Source organism: Lissotriton helveticus, chromosome 10 (genome assembly GCF_964261635.1).
Source record: "Lissotriton helveticus chromosome 10, aLisHel1.1, whole genome shotgun sequence".
Taxonomy (NCBI): Eukaryota; Metazoa; Chordata; class Amphibia; order Caudata; family Salamandridae; genus Lissotriton; species Lissotriton helveticus.
This window is the reverse complement of record NC_136071.1, coordinates 684,725,487-684,747,312: the sequence shown is the minus strand read 5'-3', so window position 1 is coordinate 684,747,312 and position 21,826 is coordinate 684,725,487. Positions and strand designations below refer to the sequence as shown.

The window sequence follows — 21,826 nt, the reverse complement described above, 5'->3', positions numbered from 1 at the left end:
GTCCATACTTTTTCGGATGCAGGGAGCCTTTATTAGAAGCTAAATCCCTATATGATCTCACAGAGCCATGCCCCATCAAATCATGGCCATCCAGCAATAGTACTGCCTACTGAGCAGTGATTTAGGGGACTGCTGCATGAGGTGGACATCTCCTTTGAGAGGAGGATGACTTTCCTATACTAACCCTTTCCAAAACTGACAAGACAGTGCACTTCCTTGACCAGATGATTCCAAATGCTGGGGTCGAGGCACTGAGAGCAAGATTTTGTGGCACTTCCTCTGCTGCCTCCCTAATCAGAGTCTGAATACCAAAAAAACAAACGAGACCAGTCTATCAAAACCATCAAAGATACCCTCCTCAGGGCACTTTCGGTATGTTTCCCTATATGTAAGAAACAGGAATTCATACTAAATTGTAAAGCAAAGCCTCACACACCACCCTCGGAATTATGCTTTATCATTGGCCTGCCTGACTCACTGAAGAAAGCACTAGTGGCAAGTAGGCTCACTGTATTAACAGTGATTACTTATTAGGGTAGGGCAGGAAGATACTTGTGTTGATGCCTCGGTAAGTGGTATCTGATATGTCAAGGGTGCAGCAGATGTTGGTGTCACAAATAACCTTTCCCTCAGTCACTAGCTTTTTTTTACCTTTGTCTATGGCTTTCCGGAAGGTGCTTCCACCTTACCTCAATGATACCTATCATATGAGGATAGGAGGCCCATTAATTGGTGCGGCTTCAATGGGTGGCAGGCCCCACCAGCACACACTAGCCAGCTGTGTCAATGCTCTTGCTGTACTGGTCTAGCAGTGGAAGTCACTTGTCACCTTTGCAGAACCAAGTTTCTGCACTGTGTGGACAACAAGTGAGTCTGGGGGTATCAGACTGTGGATGTAAAGTGGAAGAGCAGGTGAAACCTTTTTTTTTGTCTTCCCTTGCCATGAAAACCTTGCATTTATTGGCTCTTTGAAGTTGCCTGAGGCAATCTTTAACTTGTCCTCCAAAATGGGAAGGAAGTGCCCTCAACTTCATAAAGAACAGGCAAGACCTGTCGATCAAGACCATCAGGGGTACCCACCCAAGGACACTTTCTCCATAATTTTTGGGGTAGCCTCGGTGTACTGTATTTTTACTCCACCCACAGGCCCACCAAAGGTAGTTTCAACTCTGGCACATCCCGACTATTGACATCCCCTTTGCCACCTCCACAGACGCAAAATGCCAAAACGTTGTCTCTATGTACCTCCACCTACAGTCAATGGGCAATGCACTATGGATGCATTAGTCGGGGATTTTTCTCCACGCTTTTCCTCCTCTCCCTCCCATAAGGGTGGATGATGATGCGTCAGGTGTCAATGACATTCAGCTTGATAGTCTCAACCTGACTCTGACAGCCCTGGGACTCTACAAAGATGTTGATCTGCCGCTGCGAGAAGCTGCCTCCGAGGCCGGACCTTCTCACTCAATGTCAGGTTCAACTGAGACACTAGGACTCCAAACAGCTCAACCTTGCAGGCAGGCACCTGAGGTACCATGCCCTGGCTACCTTAATCACCCAGAGGAGTGTATGCTTCTGCTTGCAAAGCATTTAAATCCACTACGTGTGCAAGCTATATGACCAAGTGGATAGCATTTACTACCTCCTAAACTTTTAAAAGGCAGGCTTAACTTGCATTTCCATTAGCTTACACTTTGCTACAGTTGCATAAGTGTGTGTGTGTGTATATGTATACATATATATATGTATATATATATGTATATATATATATATATATATATATATATATATATATATATAATTACCAACACTGCAGTCTTGTGCAGTTATTTTCTGAAAGTGCTATGGTAGCACTTTAATAAAATTCCTATATAGTCTAAAAAGACTCCGCAGTGTCAGTAATCCTTTGGGAACGTGAGAATTGATCGACAATTTTTGCACAGATTATTTACTGCGACACAAGACCAACATACCCTTTGTTCAGGAACAGGCTGGCGGCCAGCACACATGAGAGTTTTTCTATCTTCAAAGTCGTGAAGGCTGTCATGGTGAGGCTCAAGAGAGATGTTGCTGCTAGAATGCCTCCTGCCCATATATGGGCTCTCAGCATAGTCCTCACACAGCTCATGGACTTGCACTTTAAACTCATACACTCTTGTATCTTACAGTTTGTCATGGAGGATTGCTTTCCTAATAGTAAAAATCTCACTCTGGTGTATTGGTGAGCTTCAAGCCCTGACAATCCCAGAACTTTTCATTCAAGTCCAAAAGGACAGGGTCCTCCTCAGGACCGAACCCAGATTACTTCCCAATGGAGTCTTACCTTTCCCCACTGAGCTGCTGGTCTTTTTTCAACAACCTGACTCTGTAGCAGAAAGGGCCTTGCACACACTACACGTTAATACGGTGCTGATGTACTACAAACACTGGACCAATCCCTTTTATAAAGCAAACCAGCTATTTACCAATTACTAACCTGTGGATATTCTTGCCTGCCAAGAGGCAGTGGTGGGCCAAACAGTGTTAAGAAATTTGTTCCAAATATCTAGATCATCTGGCCACTTGCCACATTTTTGGGGAAACTGCTTTACAGTCTATACAGAGCATGTTTCTATAGCCACATATGCTACGAACTTGAAATGTTACCTACCCTGTAAGCATCTGTTCATGGCATGTATTGCCATAGATTCACTAGTGTGCACCATCCTCCCTGGAAGCTGACAATGATCAGTCGTTTCTCTCTGTTTTTTTAAAAATTCATCTTGCATATCACAATGCATACTTGTCTTTGACACCACACTAAACCTAACGCTACTCACTTATTGGACAGAAACAATGGGAGGAGTCTTGTGATACTTAAGTTCTTTGAGCAAAAGCAAATTTCAACGTCCAAAACCAATACTAGAGCATGTGGATCTACAGTACTATATGCTAAGAACAGATGCTTACAGGGTAAGTAACATTTTCATTTTAGATGGATCTTAAAGTGCTACTGAAAAATATGTGCAAATGTCACGTACAATACAAGGCATCACTTATTTAATACAGAGAATCACTATATTGCATATGAAGCTCATGCAAACTTAGCAGTTAGCTGTGCCAATAACGAGACCTTAATTTGGATGTAAAGTTGTGATAAAAGGGTGTCCTTTTTCGCAGCTGTCGCAGGCCCAGTGTACTTTAATGTCTATAATTTCCAATTCTGTAAAAAAAAGTTATTTAACAAGAATCTCAACAATTTGCTTGAAACCCAGTCACTAATTTTACAGGCCAAAGGTGCTGGGAGAAAGCACCTGCTACACCATATTCAAGTGTCCAATTTTCTCTACTGTGACAATCACGGTGTACCTCCATGTATACCATTTACCACCAATATCCCAAAGGATCTCTTTAGGATAGAAAGTTTGAACTTTCAATTTATCGGTGCAACTTTTTTAACCGTGTTTCTGTAGGATGCTTCTAACTGCAGATTCCTTGCCTTTATAGTATTCTCCAGGCATTACACTGGATCCTGAAACATTTCAGCAGTATTCTACACACCACTAGGGGGCACCATACACTTCTGTGCTGACTTGGTATCACTCCGGAAATGACAGCCACATGTAACCACCACCACACTTGGGCACAGACTTCAGTTCCTTTCTTTCCACACCTTCCAATGCTAATCTGGATTACTGCTCCCAATTTAATTGGCATTCTGACAAGCGCAAAAACAAGAAAATCCACTGTGTTTGGGAACAATGTCCTCTGCTAAAACTTCATGTTTCAAACCATGCCACAACTGTAGGAAACAGATGGCGATTACATGTCATACCCTCTCGAGGTGTCTCTGCGGTCTGGGCTCAGGGCATGACTCAGTTGTAAGACAAGTGCACTCATGTGTCCGAAGGTGATCTGGGACTGTGAAGCCAAGGTGTGCATTTCCAAACACAATAAGTAGTTGTGGGCCCTTAGTAAATCCCTGTCCAAGTCAAGGATGTACACTCACTCCAGAGGTCTCTCCCTTTAAAAGAAATTATTGCTTTTACTTTTTCCCCCAGATAACTTTGGGGAAGACAATACGTCAAGTTAATAAAGGACATCCTTTGTGTGCTTCAAAAATCCACTTGCTTCGCAGTAGTTGTTCAGATTTTCAAAACTTTTGAGGCTGTGAAAAATATTGCTGTCCAAACCTTCCCTGCATGTAATTGATACGAGTTGCTGATCCTCTAATACAGTGAATCCTATGTTAGGCCCTGGGAGAGGGACTCCTGTTGGGAACCTGTTCCACCTCAGCCAACACAAACCTGTCCCAGGTAGGCAGCTCAACTATGTGACCTGACTACAAGCTGACCATGGATTTTAAGACTACAAATCTAGTTGCTCTCTCTTGAGAGACAAAATACTTTTCTTTTTTATCACTTACAACCAGACAGCTATATAACACAAGTGGTACCTCTAGTTGTAGTTTTTCATGCTATTCAGACCTGCGACGCTATTGTTGGGAAATACAGAACCATAACCAGCTTACCTTTAAAAAGGTGCTTTACTTACTCCCATATTCCCTCTTTTAAGTGTTTATCAGAAGTTTTTAGTGTCATGAGAATAATATGTGCAAAAACAACAGTTGATGGACAGAATGCAGAACAATGTCATACATTCACCCCAGTAAAGAGATCTGGGCCTAAATCCATCGTTTTTTTGCTCACCATGCCATTCCAATTTGAACCCAGCCATATGCAAATCTGTCTTGACCCTGTGCCCCATGGGAACAGTCCAGCCCGGACTGCCAAGCCAGGTCGACCCTCGACTGGAAACAAGCATTCTAGGACCGGTTTCAGGCTTTTAGCCCTCATCAGCCAGGATAGCTTGATTTCAGTGGCATAGAGAGCACGGGACTCATGTCTGAGCGTACCCGTCCCACTCGGGATGACAAATTCAAAAACAACAGTTGATGGACAATAGAGAATAATATAATCACTCTGCAAGTATCCCATGACATAACTACTCTTTCCAGTTACACACACACCTGTTCCAGGATCTTGACTGCACTATAACTCATCTCAACCTGTATTCTGTAGATGCTTTCAAAAGCTGTATTAACAGTGATTTTTCGGTTCTTTCCCCATCTTCCCTGAAGAGACACTCACCAACTCACACCCCTGGATAGCACTTGCAAGTGTTTTTTCTGCAGTTGTACCGTTTTGAAGTTGTAACCCCTGCAATATGCAAAATAAGAGGGTATGCATATGTAAAATGGCTTTTTGATATTCACTAAAACCATTTTGCGATTCAAAAAAGGCTTACCGAATCACAAAATGGGTTTGATCTCAATTGTGAAGGGGTGTCCTAGTTGCAAGCCATTTCAGGTACTAACACCTCAACCCAGGTAATAACTCATTTGCAAAAGAAAGGGTCCCTCTGGGGCCTCTTCCCCTTAGTGAATATTTAAATAAAGTTTGCTGGTGAGTAGGCCACTAAACTACTGTAAATTTTTGGGAACTCTGCAAAGGGGCAGCCACAAGCCTTACCTTTCCTGACCTGGACATTGATGGGGCCCTGATGCTGTGTGTTTCCCCCGCCGCCGTGCTGGTCACATCGCACGGCCGCTGTGGGGGGAGACTACAGCTCCCAGCCTGCCTCGGGAACAACACCGCCCACTTCCACCAGAGCGCGCCTGGAGGCGCTTAAACACCGGCAGCTCCCACAGAGGAGCGGGGGCATTTTTTGGAACTCTGCAAAGGGGCAGCCACAAGCCTTACCTTTCCTGACCTGGACATCGCTGGGGCCCTGACGCTGCGTGTTTCCCCCGCCACCGTGCTGGTCACATCGCTTGGCCGCTGTGAGGGGAGACTACAGCTCCCAGCCTGCCTCGGGAACAACACCGCCCACTTCCGCCAGAGCGCGCCCGGGGTCGCTTAAACACCGGCAGCTTCCTCCGCATTGCGGACGCGCGCGGGCGGCACCGGGCGGAGCCCGGGCAGAGGGCGGGCCGTCTGTGGCCGACCGAGGCTGGGCTGGGCCACGGACCTTGGCTTTTTCTGCCCCCACACTCTTCAAAACATGTAAGACTCTTTATGCTTCGTATTGTGTGTTACTTATTGTGCCTCTTTAGATGTTGTAGCTTGTAGCAGAGCTCGCTTTAGCAATAGTTACGGTGCCTTCAAATATTGCTCCGTAATTATCATCCTGATTCACAAATATGTCCAAACTAAGGTCAGCTAAAACCCCTCTTGTGACGAGCACAATGGACAACTACTTGGTTAAAGTAGTAAGTAAAAGTAACAAAGAAAGGCGCCTTTCATTAAACCGGATAAGCCCTCCGGCCTCACCTACAAGTCTGCGCGTCCTCCCAGTCACTCCTTCCCTAGAACGCAGTTGTATTGAAGACTCGCAAATAATTATTGATAATGATACACTTGTACCGCCAGTGCAGACCCAGGCAGAGCCGGATAATCCTCTGGACATTTCACTACAACCCTCCCTGATATCTTCGCCGGCACCCTCCCCGGTACGAAGAGTAGTAAGGGCCTGTAGGAAGCAAGCGGCTAAGCGGGGGAATAGGAAACCTAAAAAAGCTGGGTCCACACCTATTAGCACTGGGGAGTAATTGACACTTCAATTCATGCTGAGTCGACTAACCTGAATTCTGACCAAATTGATCTGCTGGCTAGTATTATTGAATCTAAACTTATGATCAAACCCCTTGTGGCAAAATTAGATGAGGTAACCAAAGAAGTAACTAGACTGGACCGCCTTTTGAATTCCCATCTAACTCTGACCAAAGCAAATAAGAGTGCAAAGGCCGGTAACAATGTAAATAAGGAAGCATCTGCTCCCTGTAATGGGGGGAACAGGTTGACACATACTGCACAAACTGCACCAGTCACTCAATCACCCCCTCTACCAACCATTATTCACCCACCCCTGTACAAGCTATTCAACTACCCCTCATGACCCCCTAGTAACCAACTCACTATAACAGGGGGGAACAACGAAGGGAGCACCGTAGTAAAGAGAAGATCCTCAGTCAATCTTCCCCCAGAATGCGCACCTTATATAGTTGTACTTACAAATGTACCGGAGGTGGATTCCTATCTTACTGAGTCCCGGCCTGAAACCCACGACACCCTGAAAAATAAATCACTATCATGGCAGAATAGGAATTGTGGGTTTCCTCTTGCCTTTTCAAATGACATAATATCTACCCGTAGAGTCAGTTGGATAGGAAATTCTAGGAAAAATAGTAGGGGGGATTGCATTATTGTTAATTTTAAGTATCTGCAGCATGTTGCCACAGTCCTGCTTAGAGCGGCTTCCCTATCAACTGCTGATAACACCGTATGATTTACAACAAGGGGTGGTGATGGACAGAGTCTCTGAATTAAGCAGAATACTCTCACCCAGTCAAGAGATCAGGGCTAGATCCAACACCGTTTTTTAGCTCATTGCACCATCCCAGTTTCAGAACCTGGCTGTATGCAAATTAGTCTGTCCCTGGCCCAGTGCATCATGGGAACAGGGCAGACCAGACTACAAAAGCCAATTCTTACACTGGGAAGGAAACAAGCTTCCGGGGACCGGTTTCTGGCATTTCAGCCGTCTTCGGCCCGGCTTGCTTGAATCCTGATGGTGCAATGAGCAAGGGACTCACATCTGAGTATACCCTTCCACGCTTAGGGTGGACAAAATTATTTACAACAAGGGGTGGTGATGGACAGAGTCTCTGAATTAAGCAGAATACTCTCACCCAGTCAAGAGATCAGGGCTAGATCCAACACCGTTTTTTAGCTCATTGCACCATCCCAGTTTCAGAACCTGGCTGTATGCAAATTAGTCTGTCCCTGGCCCAGTGCATCATGGGAACAGGGCAGACCAGACTACAAAAGCCAATTCTTACACTGGGAAGGAAACAAGCTTCCGGGGACCGGTTTCTGGCATTTCAGCCGTCTTCGGCCCGGCTTGCTTGAATCCTGATGGTGCAATGAGCAAGGGACTCACATCTGAGTATACCCTTCCACGCTTAGGGTGGACAAAATTATTTACAACAAGGGGTGGTGATGGACAGAGTCTCTGAATTAAGCAGAATACTCTCACCCAGTCAAGAGATCAGGGCTAGATCCAACACCGTTTTTTAGCTCATTGCACCATCCCAGTTTCAGAACCTGGCTGTATGCAAATTAGTCTGTCCCTGGCCCAGTGCATCATGGGAACAGGGCAGACCAGACTACAAAAGCCAATTCTTACACTGGGAAGGAAACAAGCTTCCGGGGACCGGTTTCTGGCATTTCAGCCGTCTTCGGCCCGGCTTGCTTGAATCCTGATGGTGCAATGAGCAAGGGACTCACATCTGAGTATACCCTTCCACGCTTAGGGTGGACAAAATTATTTACAACAAGGGGTGGTGATGGACAGAGTCTCTGAATTAAGCAGAATACTCTCACCCAGTCAAGAGATCAGGGTTAGATCCAACACCGTTTTTTAGCTCATTGCACCATCCCAGTTTCAGAACCTGGCTGTATGCAAATTAATCTGTCCCTGGCCCAGTGCATCATGGGAACAGGGCAGACCAGACTACAAAAGCCAATTCTTACACTGGGAAGGAAACAAGCTTCCGGGGACCGGTTTCTGGCATTTCAGCCGTCTTCGGCCCGGCTTGCTTGAATCCTGATGGTGCAATGAGCAAGGGACTCGCATCTGAGTATACCCTTCCACGCTTAGGGTGGACAAAATTATTTACAACAAGGGGTGGTGATGGACAGAGTCTCTGAATTAAGCAGAATACTCTCACCCAGTCAAGAGATCAGGGCTAGATCCAACACCGTTTTTTAGCTCATTGCACCATCCCAGTTTCAGAACCTGGCTGTATGCAAATTAGTCTGTCCCTGGCCCAGTGCATCATGGGAACAGGGCAGACCAGACTACAAAAGCCAATTCTTACACTGGGAAGGAAACAAGCTTCCGGGGAAATGCCAGAAACCGGTCCCCGGTAGCTTGTCTCCTTTCTGGTGAAGAATTGGCTTGGTAGTTTGGTCTGCCCTGTTCCCATGATGCACTGGGCCAGGGACAGACTAATTTGCATATAGCCAGGTTCTGAGCTGGGATGGGGCAGTGAGATAAATAACGGTGATGGATCAAGCCCTGATCTTTGGACTGGGTAAGAGTGGTCTGCTTAATTCAGACACTCTGTTCATCACCACCCCCTTTTCTGTATCGATAACACCGTATGTGCACGCCGCCTTGGTTTCTTCTATAACCATCTTAATAACACCACATGCTTACATACTGACCAGCCCAAGCCATTCCCACCCTTACCTAGGCGATGTTTTGTTACTCCTCCTCCCCAATTTGGAAACCAACCTCCAAATAGTCAGGACCCATACTGTTATAGGTTGTCCAGGCCATATAACCAATTTGATCAACCCCTCCCACTGGCCAATCGATACGCCCCTCTAGCATCTCTGGAGGAAAATGATTGACAGTCAACTGAACCAAGGATTAATGTACAGCCCCTATACCCTACATCTAGGATTATGACTTGGAACATTGCTGGCATTAAGGCTAAAGCAGGGAATGATATCTGGACTAACTCATTAAAAACTTATGACATTATAGCGTTTCAAGAAACCTGGGACCAGACAAACAGTTTTTCCTTGGATGGGTACAGACATTTTTGCATCCCAGCGATTCGCAGTGTGGCTGGTAGAGGGTGGCTTACTAAGTTTATTTAAACTGGACTTAAATGGCACACTAACTCAGCGTAATTCAGGTTGCCAGAACTGTTTAATTGTTGAATTATCACATTTTGATTCCCCCAAGATTTTATTTATTAATTTTTATAACTCATGTGCCGATGAGTGCACCGGGTCTAATCTGGACCTATTGGAGAAATTTCTGTCAGTCTATAGTGGCCAATGTGAATACTTTTGAAATAATATTTTTAGGGGACTTTAACATCCATCCCTGTAACCAACCGTGTGCCAGTATTGAAGAAGAAGGCCCCTCATATTCTTCATCCATGCATTTTGAACATTCCAAGAGGGGGGAAGCCCTTGAAAACTTTCTGGCGAGATGGAATCTTTACGAGTATGGTTGCGGAGAAGGTGGCCCTAGGTCCCCTACTTTTAAAGGAACAGACGATCATTGATTATATCTTTGTCTTCTTTTATGTTATGTAAGGTTTTAAGGTATAAGACTGAGGTATCGGTCTTCAGTGACCACAATCCGGTGTTAATAGAGATAAAGTCCGTGGACCTATTAACCCTGAAATCTGCGACTCACAAGGGTGGTCTAAATGTGGCTGTAAAAGATCAAGGATGTAGGCTAAAATGGTCAAACATAGTCCCTGAAACCTTCTTGCAGGAAGTGTTGGATAAGGTTGAGGACGATGTGGCCATATGCCTAGAGAAACAGGCCCAAAACACACAGGTGGTCACTGCCTTTGATAACATCTGTAGACAAATTAATCAAAGTTTACATGCCGGCCCTAGACAGAGGAGAAACTATGGTAAAAGATGGTTTAATAAAAAATGTTCTAGGGCACATGGAGTTTTACTTACGGCCCTGAAGGTGACCCCTAAGGACCAAGCTCAAATAGCCAGCTTAAGATCTGCTTATAAGAAAGCAATTTTAGATAGGAAAAACGAGCTGAAAGATGAGGCCTGGTCACAATTACTTGCCCCTGAGACCCTAAGAAATAGTGGGCAGTTCTGGAAAATTGTAAATCAACCGTTATTCTCCCCTTGAGTCTAACATTCCAGACGAGGGCTGGGTTACTCATTTTGGGAAAATATACTCTACCCCAGGTCCCGAAAATCAAATGGCTAACACCCTTTCTAGATCTGAAGGGCACCATGTGATTTTTGAGACCGCAGAGATAGAAAGAGCTATTGAACTGACCCAAAAAAATAAGGCTCCAGGTCCCGACGGGGTCCCCGCAGATGTTTTTAAATGTGCGCCAAAATTCTGGTCTAAGATCTTGTGTAGTGTTTTTAACGCTTTAAACCAAAACAACATACCGGTCTCATGGAAAAAATCCATTAATAGCCCAGTTTTTAAGAAGGGAGATAGGCAGGACCACTCTTGTTATAGACCTATTTCTTTAATAGATTCCTCGGGCAAAATTTTAGGACGGGTTATCTTGTATAAACTAACAGATTGGGTCAACGACAGAGGGGTCCTGTCCAACCTATAATATGGGTTTAGAATGAAAAGGAGCACATTAGACCAATGCCTTAACTTGCAACTGTTACTGGACAAATATACCAAGGCAAAAGAGGGGTCAATGTATCTGGGGTTCATGGACCTCTCATCGGCATTTGACCTTGTAAACCGGGCAACGTTATGGCAAATTTTACTTAGATGGGTCTTGATCGGACCTTAGTTGACCTTTTGGCGGACTTGCATTCTGGCCTATTGGCCTCCGTCAGGGTTACTGCTGAGGGGCGCTGTACTAGCCATTTTAACTCGGAAAGGGGGGTCAGGCAAGGGCGCACCCTTCTTTTTACGGTATATATCAATGCCCTAGAACCTGCACTAAAGGAGGCTACCCTTGACATACCGCGTATAGGGGAACTGGGTATTCCAGTTCTCCTCTACGCGGATGATGCTGTCCTTCTCTCACGGACAGGTGTTGGATTACAGCGGCTGTTAGATGCATTTGGGAACTTTATGGGATCCCTGGACCTTAAAATAAATGTAAAGAAGTCCCAAATTATGATCATGGGGAAGTGTTCTAGGAAAAAGCAGTTTAAAACTTTCTTTTGCTGCAAAGAAGAACTCTGTAGAGTGCCCACATTCCCTTACCTGGGGATTACATTTGATGAGAGAGGGAATTGGGGTCCGCAGCTTAAAAATAGAAACATCTCCTTTGCAAGAACTACTTCTGCACTCCAGGGCTTTACAAAAAAACACGGGGCAAGGCCTATAGTAGCATTAATGAAGATCATAAAGCGAAATGCCTCGCAGTAGCCACATATGGTAGCTCAATATGGGGCTATAGTGCCCCTGATTGTTTACAGGTGACCGAAAATAAATTCATGAGATCTGTCCTACCAGTGCCACAGTCCACGCCCTCATATACTATCCACTCTGAACTGGGGGCAGGCTTCATTTCTGACATGATAAGAATGGCTCCTTTAACATGCTGGATGAAGACCTGGATGAACCAGGAAAACTCCTTGAATCACATTATCATGAAAGACTGTCTTCTACTAGATAATTATAGTAAGATTCAGTGGCTGACATATATTAAAAACAGCCTGTTCAAACTAGGGAGACCGGAGCTTTTCTCTTCACCAGAGTCAATAAGACCGAAGGACATTGCACTAATAAAGGGAGCAATGGCAGAATTGTTGTCTCTGGAGAGAGAGGAACTTGAACTTAACCCACTGTAAGGGCCAACCTCATCATAACCAGCTCACCTGGTCCTGAAATCTACCTTAATGTGGTGAACCGTCCCTACCATAGGTTTCTTCTAACCCGCTTTCGTTTCAACCTGATCCACCTGAACCTAGGACAGTTCCCCAATGACATTTTTGGTCCCAATACTTAAGGAGGCGGGGTTCCTGCAGGTCAAGCCTGCCCTCTTGTACTTGCAATTATTACAGACCCCCAGGACCATTTTTCACATTGCTAGTTTTTTAGTGGGTGCTGTGAGGATTAGGAACAGGAAAAATGATTAATTGTATATAAATTAATCTGGATGTAAATTTGTAAGATGTTTGTATTGTAAAAAGTGACAGGGATGGCAATCAAATTGGCTAATGTTTTTATTCTATTTATTGTGCTTTTAACTTATGAAATTTTTATCTTACGAAAAAAAAATTGGAAATTTTTAACTGGTTTAAGATTCTATTTTTATTGTGTATAAATAATGTATTTAATTGTATGCTTTGTATAGTACCATTGTCTTTTTATGATATTGATTTATCGAAATAAAGTATTCTGACTGACTGGCTACTGTAAATGCTCAAAGTTCTTGTTTATTAACAAAAAAAAAAGTTAACATACTGTAACAGCCTGGGGTCTTCACGGTTACAGGGAAATAGACAAGATTCACGTAACCAGTTATCGACTGCTACCTCTCATTCATTGTACTCTCCACAGAACACCGACACGGAGTTGGAAATACAATCAGGACAATGGCCCTTTAATTCAGACTGGAACTGCGACTGGGAGGAGTCACCACAAGACGCAGAGACGTCTTATGCGAGGAAAAACGAATCAGAGGTGTGTTTATTCACCCGGAGGGAGCGAGCGGGAGAACGGAGCGGAGTGGAAGGAGGAAGCGAAGTAGAGAAGAGTTTATCGGAGTGTGAGGAGAAGAGGTCATCAGCCGAAGAAAGGGACGTGACGAAGGATAAGCCAGGAGGCCACCGACACCACGAGCCGCCCAGCCATACACCCGCGGGAGGTGTATGGCTCACACAGAGCCAAGACCACGACGGAAACCCGACAGAGGGCGTAGAACGGAATCAGCAGAATCCGGTATCCGAAAGGCTGCAAGAAGTCGATCACCGAGAGGAACGATATCCACCAGGAAGAAGAGCTCGGACTCTTTGTATATAAAAATAAAACCCAAGAAGACTAAAATTAACGTGTTGCCTATTAATCCCGCCCCCGTAACAGTGGTGGAGAATGCGGGCATAGGCACCATCTGTGGAGAAAAGATGGAAACCGTTGTGGAACAACTAGTAAAAGGACAGGAAAGAATTGAATGGGTGTTAGAACAGCATTTGGCATCTGCCCAAGCAGATAGGGAAGTGATAAAGAAAGCGTTTGAAGACAAAAGCGAACAACCATGGGTGGACCCCGTTGCGAGGGGAGGAGCAACTGAAAGAACCATGTCACATGGAACACCAGCAGTGTCTCTACAAAAATATCGAACCGGAGAAGATCCTGATGCATTTTTGCTAAATTTCGAAAGGGCAGCCAGAGCCTGTGGCTGGCCTGTATCCAAATGGCCTTTCTTTTTGGCACCTCTATTAGGGGGGGAAGCCCAGGCCGCTTATCAAGTGACAAATCCCAACGGACATACCACCTATGCGGAAATAAAAAGAATTATACTAGACCATTTAGGACTGGACCCTGAAGCATATCGCGTTTGCTTCCGTAAGGAGAGATACCGTTGGGGAAAACCCCAAAACATTGTTTGTAAGACTTAAAATGGCCGCGGACAAGTGGCTTACACCTGCTACTAGCAGTAAAGAAGAGATACTTGACCATATATACTTAGAGCAGTTTCTTGAGGCACTCCCCTATGCTACCCAAAAATGGCTTCGACAGCATCATAGTTTAACCACCGCTCAAGCCGTCGAGATGGCCTCATCATTTTCTCGTGCTCAACCGAAAAGCTTCCCATTTGATATTGAAAGAGAGAAAAAAATGGTGTTGCGACCTGAAAATAATTTTTCTAGGGGGAAAGAACCAGCACGACCTCGGACATGGAGGACCGAGAACAGTGTAACCGCAGGACCCCAATGTTTTGATTGTGGACAATGGGGCCACATTGCTAGGTTGTGTCCAAGAAAAAGAATTGATGAGCCTATGGAGGTCGGATACCTCCCCAAAACCGTCCTCTACTCGGCGGAGATGGGAGGGTCATTTCGAGTAAGTGTAAAAGTCAATGGACATTCTCTGTTGGCCCTGTTAGACTCCGGCTGTAAACTCAGAACAATATATCTCTCAAGGTACGGTTAACATTAAATGTGTCCATGGGGATATTAGACCATACCCGATTGCCGACATTATTATAGAACCTACGGTTGGAACTACACATGCAGTAAGGGTAGGGGTAATGTCCAATTTACCAGAAGATCTGATCATTGGGACCGATAACCCCGGCTTCCTGAAAATGTTTAAAAAGACTCTTGAACATGATAGTAAGAATAATCTTACCGTAAAAAGTCACACAGAAATTGAGAGTAATGTCCCAAAGGCACGACTGGGAGAGGTTAGCCTTAATTTTGTAAAGTTAACAAAACATGCCAGGTCTCCCACCAAGGGTTCGGCCAAAGCAGCAGGATACGATTTGTACAGCGCTTATGATTGTCATACCAGGCCGAGAGAAGGCACTGGTCAAAACGTACCTGCAAATCGCAGTTCCACCAGGATGCTATGGCAGGATCGCCCCCCGTTCAGGTTTAGCTGCTAAACACTTCATAGACGTTGGCGCAGGGGTTATTGATGAAGACTACAGGGGTAATGTAGTAATCCTCCTGTTTAACTTTGGGACTGAATCATTTAATATCCATAAAGGAGACCGAGTGGCACAGCTCATTTGTGAGAGTATAGCTTCTACCACGTTGCATGAATTGGAGTGGTTGGACGATACGGAGCGGGGGTCTAAAGGTTTTGGGTCCACGGAGACACGAAACGAGCCAGTACACACGGTTCTTTCGCAGGATCCCTGGGTTCTCGATAGGAACTTTAAATTCGCACAAATTAGTGACTCCACTCTCTTCAATGCGTGGGAACAGGCCCACCAAAGACCTGAGGATTCCAATGATTTTCCCGGGTTCACAATTCAAGGTGGGCTACTATATAGAATAGGGAAAGAGGGAGATTCGCCTCAACTCCTGGTGCCCGTGTCTTTTAGAGAGCAGGTTCTTTTTTTTGGACATAGCCATCTGGTTGCCGGACATACCGGCGCCGAAAAAACTACTCCGAATATCCTCAGACCATTTTTTGGGCCTGGGATTTATAAGGACACTGAGATTTATTGTAGGAACTGCGAGATATGCGAGAGAATGAATATGGTCAAACCACAGGCTGTTCCTCTGCAGCCCTCGCCCGTCATTGGAAAGCCTTTCGAAAGGGTCGGCATGGACCTTATCGGCCCCTTGCCAAAGACAAAAAAGGGATTTCAACACATCTTAGTAGTGGTCGACTATGCCACGAGATTTCCGGAGGCATTCCCTTTATCGGCGGCCAATTCAAAGCAGGTTGGTGACAAAATGATCGAATTGTTTAGCAGGGTCGGTTTTCCTAAAGAAATTTGGACGGACCAGGGTACTCCGTTCATTTCCAAACTAATGAAGGAAATATGTGGCACGTTGGACATCCACCAGATCCGTACCTCTGTTTACCATCCTCAGACGGACGGTCTGGTGGAACGTTACAACCGTACCCTGGAGTCCACCCTCCGCAAGATGATGGAGGTTAGCGGGGCTGATTGGGATAAGATGTTACCGCTAGCCTTATACGCTATCAGGGCTCAGAGACAGAGCAGCATGGGGTGTCGGCCTTTGAGCTGTTGTACGGACGCCAACCCCGATCCCTGTTGGAAATGACTAAAGACGCATGGATTAATGAAACCTCGGAAGAAACATCTGCAACACTTGACTACGCCAAGGCTCTGAAGTCTAAAATCGGTAAATTGAGAGATTTGGCGTTGGCTCACCTTGAGGTTAGCCAACATAAACAAAAAACTGCTTATGACCGGGGAAAAAAATGGAGACGACTCGACATCAATGACTGGGCCTTGGTTCTCCTACCTTCCTCATCTCATAAATTTAAGGCCGAATGGATGGGTCCCTATAAAGTGATAGGAGTGATTGGTCGCACTAGTTATAAATTACAGATCAGTCCCAACAAACAACAGTCCTACCACATCAACCTTTTAAAAAAGTGGTTGGGTCCCCCCCCCCCGCCGAAATTCATTTGACTGATAGTTCTCAGTCCTCTGTTTCGACAGCTGAACAGCTTGTCCACAATGAAGAACTGTAGACTTATCAAAAGGTGGAACTGAATGAAATGTTGGAAAAGTATGGTGACGTTTTTTCTAATCGACCGGGGCGAACGTCTCTGGCTGAACATTCTATCATTACGCCACCTGACAAAAGGGTTAGGATTAAACCTTACCGAGTCCCTGAAGCCAGGAGAGCGGCTATTAAAAAGGAACTTGATGAAATGCTTCGACTGGGCGTGATACGACCTTCTAAAAGTGATTGGTCCAGTCCCATAGTCATGGTCCCTAAACCTGACGGCAGCAGGAGGTTTTGTATGGACTTTCGGGCTCTGAATGACATCTCGCTCTTTGACGCCTATCCCATCCCTAGAGTGGATGAGTTAATTGAGAAACTGGGCAACTCGAAATACATCTCTACCCTCGATTTGACAAAGGGTTATTGGCAAGTCCCCCTAAGGCCCGAGGATGTCAAAAAGACTGCCTTTTCAACTGATGAAGGACATTTTGAATTTACAGTACTCCCCTTTGGCCTTCATGGGGCGCCGGCTACGTTCCAACATCTTATGAACACTGTCCTGGCTGGCTTGTCGGATTTCACGTCTGCTTATCTGGACGACATTTTCATCTACAGTCCAGATTGGCAGACTCATCTCCGGCACCTGAGCAAGGTACTGCTGGCTCTCCGGGAAGCCGGACTTACTGTTAACGCTAAGAAATGTAAGTTGGTGTTTCAAAAGGTCAAATACCTTGGATATGTTTTGGGACACGGGTTGATTGAGCCACAAATCGAAAAAGTTAGGGCAATTGCCGACACTCCTTTTCCCTCGACTAGGAGAGAACTGAGGTCTTTTTTGGGACTTGTCGGTTATTACCGACGGTTTATCCCGCAGTTTGCTGATATAGCCGCCCCCCTTACGGATGCTCTGAGGGACACTGGGAAAGCTTCTACGCCAGTACATCCTACGATGCAAATGCAGGAGGCCTTTCGAAGGTTGAAATCTGTGATTACCTCGACTCCGGTCTTATCATCCCCCGATTTCTCTCTGCCTTTTTCTTTGCATACTGATGCATCGGATTATGTCATTGGGGCGGTGCTTTCTCAAGTGGGTTGCGATGGGCATGATCACCCGATCCTATATGTCAGCAGGAAATTGGTCCCTCGTGAATTAAAGTATGCTACAATAGAGAAGGAATGCCTCGCAATAAAGTGGGCCATTGACAAACTGGCGTATTATCTTGAGGGACGGCGCTTTGCCTTTTTACGGATCATGCACCACTGCTGTGGATGGCCCGCAACAAAGCTAATAATGCTAGAGTCCTACGATGGTTCTTGTCTCTGCAGCCATACGCCTTTTCTATTCATCACCGGAAAGGCATTGAGAATGTAGGTGCAGACTTTCTATCTCGTCACCCACTCCCCGATCGTGAGTGTCCGGAGGGGGAGGTATGTAACAGCCTGGGGTCTTCACAGTTACAGGGAAATAGACAAGATTCACGTAACCAGTTATCGACTGCTACCTCTCATTCATTGTACTCTCCACAGAACACCGACACGGAGTTGGAAATACAATCAGGACAATGGCCCTTTAATTCAGACTGGAACTACGACTGGGAGGAGTCACCACAAGACGCAGAGACGTCTTATGCGAGGAACGACGAATCAGAGGTGTGTTTATTCACCCGGAGGGAGCGAACGGGAGAATGGAGCGGAGCGGAAGGAGGAAGCGAAGTAGAGAAGAGTTTATCGGAGTGTGAGGAGAAGAGGTCATCAGCCGAAGAAAGGGACGTGACGAAGGAGAAGCCAGGAGGCCACCGACACCACGAGCCGCCCAGCCATACACCCGCGGGAGGTGTATGGCTCACACAGAGCCAAGACCACGACGAAACCCGACAGAGGGCGTAGAACGGAATCAGCAGAATCCGGTATCCGAAAGGCTGCAAGAAGTCGATCACCGAGAGGAACGATATCCACCAGGAAGAAGAGCTCGGACTCTTTGTATATAAAAATAAAACCCAAGAAGACTAAAATTAACGTGTTGCCTATTAATCCTGCCCCCGTAACACATACTTAGGTAACGGCAGACATGGTGGTCTGCTGAACCAGCAGGCCACCAGCACTGTGATGACCTCCATTCGAATGAGTTGCAATTTGCAACCTAACTCATTAATATTCATGAGGTAGGTCAGATTGAGACTGACTCGGAATGGGGATTTTGTGAACAAACCTACTTGTACATAGGTTAGTTACCAACATTAGAATTGATTTGCAAAAAGTTGGTGTAGTTTTCCTCTGCTTTTTGTGATTCAGTTCTTAGCACATATGGCCCTAGATCCTTAATTCTGCAGCACTGTGGAAGCACGAGGTGTCATCAGCTTTTTTTGTGATAGGCCTTCTCTAAGCTGTGTTCTTGGTTTGTAAACTTCAAGACTTCGTAATTGTTAAGTATGTTTTGCAACTTGTTTGACGTTTTTGAATGCTAACATTTGAGAAGAAAGTCCCTATCCTATTCCATAATATTGCTCTTTGAGGTTCGTTGAAAGCTTAAAGTTTATCCTTGAACCTTAAAAATATAGTTAAATATTAAGAAGCTGAAATACATGTAAACATTTGCTTTAGGAAGTACCTTTTGTCCTTTGTGGCGGTAGCTTGTGTTCTGGAGCTGTGACGACATTATATGTCAGATGATTAAACACCAAAACCAACTACAACTTAATCCCTTGATATTCAAATGTTGGTCGAAAGAATTGGTTGTTAGCGGCCGGAGGTGTTTAAATAAGACCCTCTCTAGACCTAACATTATTACTCTTAATGCATTTTATCCAAAATATTCACACTTTCCCATCAAGTGCATTAGAAGTAGCTCAAACAAATATAATATTTTTGTACGGCCATGTTGTCTGCCTCTACCACCTTATCTCTATCCCAGCACTATAGTTTTTGTTGTCCTATAAAGAACAGGTGTGTTCTGATTAATGGAAACATAACACATTTTTTTTTCTTCTCTTTATTATAGCTTTGCTATGATTACAAGTTTGATTTTGAAGATGACCAGCACAAGATCCCATGCCACTGTGGAGCTGTAAACTGCCGAAAATGGATGAACTGAACGCATTCCTTTCTATCTTGAGGGTTATTTGTTCCTGGAGAAAAGTGATTGAGCATACATGAAGATTATGCTAAAAAGGGTAATCTTCCTTGATGGATCGCTTCCGGAAGTTCTGAACTCGACGAAGTTATCACAAGTGCCAGCAGAAGCCAGGCAGGAGGGTAGAACACTGTGCAAACTTCCAGAGGTGAAGGGGTCCGCGGAGCCGCAGTTGCAGGATTGTCCAGCACTTGCCTCGTGCTCATCGAGAAAAGCAGTTTGGCCAGACCGAAGGCATGACTGCAGTTGAGCATATATGAATGTAAGACTGAAATCACCAGCGATAGGAAGACGTCCAAAGTGCTGGCCACAGCCTTATTTGATAAAGGGGCAGGCCCTCTGAATAAAGATAAACAATTAATAAAAGTAGACACCACTGAACAAGGAATGTACTGAAATGACTTCCTTAGGGATAGAGCTAAGGGAAATAAATTGCACTAAAACATTTAAATACTTGATTCCATGAGTCAGTTTATTGTAGTTTTTTTGATTTCTGTAAAATAAGAGAAACTTTTTTGTATTTATTATTGGATAAGTGAATGAAGCTATTTTTTAAAGAAAAAGTTAGAAAGCCAAGCTGCTGCTGTTACTCGCAGAATTAACAAAACCTGTTACTTTGTATACGTGTAAATATGTTGAAAGAGAAAACGGTATAAAATAGTTATTGACCAAATGCTACCAGACTCTGCAGCAGTTTGGTTCTAATCATATAATTGCAATAGGGATGTTACAATATGAATTTGTGTATTGCTAAAATGCCATTACAGTTATGTAGTAACCAAAATATAGTTTTAAAAGAGGGTGTTTTGTTTTTGTTTAGATCCCAGTTGTGATTTGTTTTGTTAGTATTTTCCTTTAGAAAATGACTGTAGCAGTTGGCATATATATTTATTGATCATAACATGTATAGAACTTTAATTAAGCAGACCAGTTTATTTTTTGTTTGTGTTTTCTTTCGTATCATACTGTTGCATCCCTATTTCTAAAGTCAGGTTTTTTGTGCTTATAATTTGTAATAACTGTGAATAATTGCTGAAACCTCCCAAAATGGAGACCGATTATTGTTTTTGAGAAAATAGCCTGGAATCGATCACCAAAATCATGTCAGCACAAGAGATTCATGTAGCAAAAGCCTATTTCTAACATGTTTAGAAAGTGGAGAAAGAAATGTCAAAAATGGTAAATAAAAAAATATATATGTAATTATGCTTGCAGCTGCAGAACTCCCGCAAAATGGTTTTGGAAAATGTAATTGGAAAAAGAGAGACGTTTGTATGGATTGTTTTTGTTTACATTTCTTTAAAAAAATAAACACAAAATAGTGTTTGCTTGTAAAAATTAATCTGCCTTTTCAACCAGATTTGCTTTTTTATTTTGTACTTAAAATTCCGGTACTGACACTTCACAGGCTAAGTATAAAATGAAGCTTTTCTTTCTGTGTGCAGTGCACTAAAAAGATGGGCTGTAAGCTGTTGCTCTAGCCAGTCACAGTCTTTATCTTGTAATGTATATGGCATGATGTATTTTTTATCCTACAGAAGAAATCAATTGTATATATTTTTCTCTTGATAAATAGCTGTATGAAATTGTTTCTTGAATATTTTTCTTCTCTTGTACAAAATTCCAACATCCTACCAGTATTTGTCCTACAGTTTTTTCTGTCCTGTAAAATAGTATCTAATGTCGGCAAAAATGAATTTTTTTGAAGTATACGGAGTGTTATGGGTTTTGGAATTTGTGGAAACAGATTTAGAAGATCAGCATTTACAAATAAAATATTTTACATCTATAATGGCTAGCTCAAATTATATTTTGTAGTCCGTAAAAAGGGGGATATGAAAAAATGAAAATAGTACATTATTCCACCCTTCATTTACAACTCATTATTTTTAATGACACCTAGTCTTCCAAATAAATACCATAACTGGATGTACTATCGACAATCTAAAGGATAAATCATATTTTCTATGAGAAAGACCCAGAATCCTAGTTTTAAAACGTACTTTACTAT

At 44.0% G+C, this 21,826-nt stretch overlaps 1 protein-coding gene across 15 annotated transcripts in view; it reads left to right on the top strand.

Annotated features, from left to right (window-relative positions):
- The window catches only part of KMT2C (lysine methyltransferase 2C), a 1,799,940-nt gene extending 1,778,333 nt beyond the window's left edge, over window positions 1-21,607 (top strand). For 14 of the 15 annotated variants that reach the window (XM_078663231.1, XM_078663229.1, XM_078663237.1 and 11 more), the window contains one exon: window positions 19,684-21,607. In XM_078663231.1, the coding sequence (XP_078519357.1) occupies window positions 19,684-19,776 (93 nt within the window). In that variant the 3' untranslated portion in view covers window positions 19,777-21,607. The remainder of the gene's footprint in view (window positions 1-19,683) is intronic. The other variant, XM_078663239.1, reaches the window with a different exon arrangement.
- The last annotated feature ends 219 nt before the right edge of the window (window positions 21,608-21,826 follow it).